Source organism: Cynocephalus volans, chromosome 4 (assembly GCF_027409185.1).
Source record: "Cynocephalus volans isolate mCynVol1 chromosome 4, mCynVol1.pri, whole genome shotgun sequence".
NCBI classification, from domain to species: domain Eukaryota; kingdom Metazoa; phylum Chordata; class Mammalia; order Dermoptera; family Cynocephalidae; genus Cynocephalus; species Cynocephalus volans.
This window is the reverse complement of record NC_084463.1, coordinates 148,202,647-148,209,093: the sequence shown is the minus strand read 5'-3', so window position 1 is coordinate 148,209,093 and position 6,447 is coordinate 148,202,647. Positions and strand designations below refer to the sequence as shown.

General features: G+C 40.1%; 1 protein-coding gene across 1 annotated transcript; it reads left to right on the top strand.

Moving 5' to 3' along the window:
• The first annotated feature begins 326 nt into the window (after positions 1–326).
• Positions 327–1,277, top strand: LOC134377156 (olfactory receptor 1165-like). The gene has a single exon (XM_063095772.1). It carries the CDS (start codon positions 327–329, stop codon positions 1,275–1,277), a length of 951 nt encoding a protein of 316 aa, XP_062951842.1.
• The last annotated feature ends 5,170 nt before the right edge of the window (positions 1,278–6,447 follow it).

The window sequence follows — 6,447 nt, the reverse complement described above, 5'->3', positions numbered from 1 at the left end:
AATACCAATATTGATAAGTACTACTTTTTCTTGCTTTCCAGATCAGGAAACTAAAGTATTGAAAGATAAAGCTTAAAGTGCATAATACAAAGACAGTAAGTTGCTAGGACTTCAAGGTGAAGTGGAACTGTCATGAGTACAAACTGACCACACACATCCTCCCAGTTGTACATCTCGCTCCTCCTGAGTTCCTCCCACCCGACCTTCTCTTCTGTTGCTCAATTTTATTTACTTTGATTTTCTCTTCTTGTTTTTTATTCTTTTATTACTTCTATCTCTCTCTGTGTCTCTTTCTCTCTTTCCGTCACTCTCTTAAGTACAGGGCCATGGTACAGGGTGAGAAAAACAAGAGCTCTGTGGACAAATTCATCCTGTTGGGATTCTCAGAATATTCACAACTCCAGGTGCCCCTCTTCCTGGTGTTTTTGGTCATCTACACAGTCACTCTGGTGGGTAACTTGGGCATAGTTGTGGTCATAAAGATGAACCCCAAACTTCATACACCCATGTACTTTTTCCTCAGCCATGTATCCCTTTTGGATATTTGTTATTCCAGTGTGTTTATACCCAAACTGCTAGAAATCTTAGTTGTGGAAGACAGAGCAGTCTCCTTCACAACGTGCATGCTACAATTTTTCTTTGGCTGTGCATTTGTGATTGCCGAAATGTTCATGTTAGCAGTGATGGCCTATGACCGGTTTGTGGCTGTTTGTAACCCCCTGCTCTACACAGTTGCTATGTCTCCTAAGCTCTGTGTTCTCCTGGTAGCTGGAACTTATACATGGGGTGGACTCTGTTCCTTGACACTCACATGTTCTCTTTTGGAACTATCCTACTGTGGACATAACATCATAGATCACTTTGGTTGTGAGATCTCTGCCATCCTCTCTGTATCCTGCTCTGACCCCTATTTCAGCCAGATGGCATGTTTAGTCATTTCGACATTCAATGAGCTTTGTAGCCTCCTGATCATCCTCGCCTCCTATGTCTTCATAGTTGTCACTATCATCAAGATGCCTTCCACGGGTGGACTCAGAAAAGCCTTCTCCACCTGTGCCTCCCACCTGACTGCCATCACCATTTTCCATGGAATCATCCTCTTTCTCTACTGTGTGCCCAATTCTAAAAGCCGCAGGCTCCTGGTCAAAGTGGCCACTGTGCTCTTCATAGTCATGATCCCCATGCTGAATCCCCTTATCTACAGCCTTAGGAACAAAGATGTGAAAGAGGCACTAAGGAGATTGATCAACTCCAAACTGCATTCTCATTCGGTTTAATTCAAATTTTTCTATTTATTTATTTATTTATTTGCTCACTTGTTTATTTATTTATTTATTTATTTCCCAACTGTGTTCAATTTTTTCATATACATTATCGTAGTTTATGTTCATTTTAAGTGAATATATGGTTATTCTTTGAGTGAATTAAATGTTGCATATGCCATGGTTTTTAATATTTTGTTAAACACAATTTCAAAAGTTTTTCCCCCTAAAATATTGGTTTGCTATTCTTGGCCCTTTGCAATTTCAGGTAAATTTTCAGATGTTTTTTCACAGTCTGAAGTTAATGATGATGATGTTGATGATGATGATGATGATGATGATGATGATGGTGATGATGGTGCTGATGATGGTGACAAACAGGTAGGTATTTGAGGGAAATTAGAATAAAATTGTAAAATTATTTTGGAAGAATTGACATATTGAAAATTTTTTCCCCAGTCATTGAATGCAGTATAATTCTGTGTATTTGGGTCTACATATTCACTCCCAAGTATTTCATATTTCTTAATCTTATATAAGCTTTTTATTTCTTAAAACATTTGTTTTTATTTGTGAGTCATCTATAAACAATTTTTAATGGATTTTATGGTTATTTACTGTGGTAAAATATATTTAACAAATTTGCATTGTTAGCTGTTGTTAAATGTATAATTCACAGGCACAAATTCCACTCACAATGTTCTGTAACCATCACCCCTATATATTTCCAAAACTTTTTATCATTCCCAACAGAAAGTATGTAATTGTTAAACAGTAACTGCCTATTTCATCCTCCCCCTGGTGCCTGGTAATTCTAATCTACTTTTTGTCTGTACATATTTGACTATTTTAGATATAAGTCAAATCATACTATATTTGTGTTGTATTTTTAAATTTTTTTGTCTGGTTTATTTTAATTAGCATAGTGTTTTCAAGGACCATCCATGTTATAACATGCATTAGAACTTCATTGCTTTTCATGGCTGAATAATATTCCATGGTAGGTGTGTGTGTATTAATATATATACACATTTTGTTTGTTTAAATGTTGTTGGACATGGATTCTTCTTACCTTTTGGCTACTGTGAATAATTCTGCAGTGAAAACTGGCATACACATTTATTTTGAGTTCTTTTTTTCAACTCTTTTGGTATAGTCCCAGGAATGGAACTGTTTAGTCATAGTTAATTTTATGTGTAGTTTGGTGACCACACAATGTCATATTCCCATCAGCAATCTACCAGTGTTCCAACTGGGCCCCCACATCCTTACCAACACTCATTATCTGCCATTTTTAAAATTATAAACATCAAAATAGGATGTGGGAAGTGGAAGACATACAAACAGGCAACAGGTACATGAAAAAATGCTCAACATCACTAATCATCAGGGAAATGCAAGTTAAAACCACACTGAGATATCACTTCACCCAAGTTAGACTGACTATGGTCAAAAAGACTCAAATAACAAATGCTGGTGTGGATGTGGAGAAAGGGGAGCTCTTCCACACTGTTTGTGGGACTGTAAATTAGTACAGCCATTATAGAAAACACTGTGGAGGAGAACTGTACTTCTCAAACAACTTTAGATAGAACTACCATACTATCCAGCAGTTCCGCTTCTGGGTATATAGGCAAAGGAATGGAAATCATCAAGTGGAAGGGATACCTGCACTCCCATGTCCATTATTGCTCTATTCACAATAGCCAAACTATGGAACCAACATAAATGTCAATCAACAGATGACTGGATAAGGAAAAAGTAGTGTATATACAAAATGGAATACTACTCAGCCATAAAAAAGAATGAAATTCTGCCTTTTGAAGAAACATGGGTGAACATGGAAAAAATATATAATTCAAATAGGCCAGTCACAGAAAGAGAACTACTGCATATTCTCACTTATAGGTAGGAGCTAAGAAAGAGAAAGGAAGGAAGGAAGGAAGGAATTAAGGAAAAAAGGAAGGAAGAAGGAAGCAAGGAAGGAAGGAAGAAGGAAGCAAGAAAGGAAGGAAGAAGAAAGCAGGAAAGGAAGGAAGATAGAAGCAACCACAATAATACATTGAACTTTCAGAAGGAAAGAAGTGATATATGGTTACTAGAAGTCACAAAAGGGAAGGTGGAGGAGGTTATAGTTAAAATTGGGTAATGGTAATGAAATTAATTATGATTTGTAATGATGTACATGCTAATAATACTAATTTGATCATCACATAATGTACACAAATACCGATAGTGAACTCTGCACCCATTAAATATATAAAATCAATTATGTTTCAATTAAAATATAAATTAAAAAAAAATAAAAAAGTGTATTTCATGCTGCCCATTTTTGTTAACTAAAAGAAATGTAACTAGAATAAAATTTATCAGAAACACAGGGAACTTATTTTCTAACATTTGCAGTTAAAATAATTTCATATGCTTTATATTAAATTTTGGTCTGCATATCACTGTGGTTTGAATTGCATTTTGCTAATGACTAATGATCTGGAGCATATTTACATGAGCTTATTGGACATTAGTATAACTTCTTTGAAGAACCACCCTTGCATTCTTTGGATAAATCCCATTTGATCATATTGAACATTTCTTTAATATGCTATTGGATTTCGTTTGCTAGTGTTCAGAATTTTTTCCTATATACTCATTAGGAATATTTATCTGAAATTTTCTTGTTACAGACATCTTATATAGCTTTGGTATCAAGATAATGTTGGTCTAACATAATGAGTTATGAAGTATTTTCTCCTCTTCAATTTTCTGAAAGAGTTTGAGAAGGATTGGTGTTATTCTTTATTAAATGGTTGGCAAAATTTACCCACAAAATCATCTGGTAGTGGGCTTTTATTTATTGGGAGACTCTTGACTACTGATTTAATCTTTCTGCTTGTTATAGGTCTGTTGATATTTTCCATTTCTTCTTGATTCGGTTTAAGCAATTTGTGCAGTTACAGCAATTGTCTATTTCATCTAACTTATCTAATCGTCAAATGGCTGGTGGTTGTATGTTTAACTTTTAAAGAAAATTCCAGATTGTTTTCCATAGCAGTTGTATCATTTTATATTCCCACTAGCAGTCTAGGAAAATTCCAATTTCTCCTTGCCAACACTTGGCAGGGTCAATTTATTTATTTATTTATTTTTAAATTTTACTCATACTTATAGGTAGGTAATGATGTCTCATTATGATTTTATTTTGCATTTCCCCCCAAAATAATGATAGTAAGCATCTTTTCATGTGCTTATTTTCCCTCTTTATTAAAACAGTTCTGTCTAGGCTGGCCTCTTGGATCCAAACATATCTCCTGAAAAATAAGTTATTTTCTATATCTTAACCAAACTTTGTTCTTTTAATGTTCTGTTTGTTGTCTTCCACTATAATTGTTGTGGTAAAACCTGACATATTCTACACACAAATCCATTTCCGCATCAGTTACTTGACTTGGAGTATTTGGCATCTACCTTTCAAATACATGACTAACCTTGTAATTTTTTTTTTTTTAATATAATTCTGTCCCTTAGTCCAGGAAGAAGGCGTAGCATGCAACCTTAATATTCCTATTTTTCCTAATTGATTTTTTTTTTAAAAATCTCTCAAATATCTCTTGGATTAGCTGAAGACGTTGGCTTCTGAATCTAAAGTCCTTTAAAAAAAATCTATTGGTTGTTATTTTATTTTTACTTTTGTTTTTTATTATACATACATGTGGGTTACAATGCTGATTTTCAATACTTGTGTTCAACTTGTGGTGGTTAGACCAGTATAGTTAGCTTATTCATCATTAAAATATGCAATCGTTCTTTGTGTCCTTGGACCAATTCCTTATTAGCCCCTCGCTCTCTCCCCATCTTCTCCCCTCCCCTTTTACACCTATAGTTTTTAAAAAGTTCAATGTATGCGGTTCAAGATGGCGGCGGCTGCGGAGGCTGGCGTGGAGTAGCTGAGGTGGAAAAGGAGGCCACTGGGCCTCAGGCAGCCGGGAAACTTGTGGACATTCCTCTCGCCATCTCTTAAGGGAGGACCTCTGCTGCTGGACGGTCGTGGGGGGTGACCGCCACTTTGCCCCCGGCAGGAGAGGCTGCCTCATTTACAGGCAACAGCTTTGAAGTGTGGAGCAGGAAAAGAACTGTTTCTTAGCTGCAAAAGCGAGTCTCGAAACAGGGAACACGGCGCCAGGGCTGCTGTGGATGCAGCCAGGATCCCGGAGACCGGGGCCGCGCTGAAGGCGGCCAGCTGCCCTATTCAGGATTCGAGGTTTCAGGCCGGCATTGAAGAAGATTCCTGGGAGCGCCCGAGCTGCGCCGCGACTGAACAGCCCGAGGCGGCAGCGGCTGAGATCGGGGAAGGCGGCAAACCAGAGACAGAGTGAGCGCCGAACCTGGCACAGCACTGTGAGTGATCCCTGGCACAGCTCTGTTCGGGGGGTGGATGCCCACGCGGCTCCCGCATGCACCACCAGCCCACTCACTGCATGGTGCTGCCTCCATTTTCCCAGGTGTGGGCAGCCCCGCCCACTCGGCCATCACTGAGCCCTCAAACTTGCTTGGCCTGGCGCGGGGCTTTCTGGAGCCTGCGGACCGGCCTCCCCTCCCGCTCCCTCCGCGGATCTCTGGCGGGGCTGGTGGCGGGGGGCGTCCCAGACCAGTGTCGGGAGGGCAAGAAAGTACGGGCGGGCCGACTGTCACTCCACCACACCCTGGACTCCGGCCCCAGGTAAACTCCCTGTTACTGGAAGGCAGATACCATCTCTGCGGCCTCCAGTTTGGAAAAAAGCCTAACGAATTTCTGGTTGGGAATAGTGTGGTAGGAGAGTTCCCAGGTCCACTTGAACCTGCTGGAGAGCAGGCTGCAAGTGGGCGCTAGACTCGGTTTATACCGGGGGTGATACAAAGGTGAACAAGACTCGAGAAAGATCTACATAGTGCTACAAAGGCACCCAGAGAGACCGGTCGTCTGTGCCCAGCAGAAACCTGGTAGACTTCCCGGGCGAGGCGGTGCCGAGCAGGGTCTTGAAGGCCCAGCTGATAGATGAGGGGTGCAGAAGACACGCCCCAGCCCGGCACAGTGCGCACAGAGTGGGGAGACGTGGGGCCAGGGAAGCGGAGACTCAACAGAAACGACACACCTGGTGGGGTCGCCACTGCACGATCTAACAGCCTGGGCCAGAGCACACGGAACAGG

What these genes read in the sequence shown, in the direction of transcription:
- LOC134377156 (XM_063095772.1), top strand. Translation starts at nt 327, where the DNA reads ATGGTACAGGGTGAGAAAAACAAGAGCTCTGTGGACAAATTCATCCTG.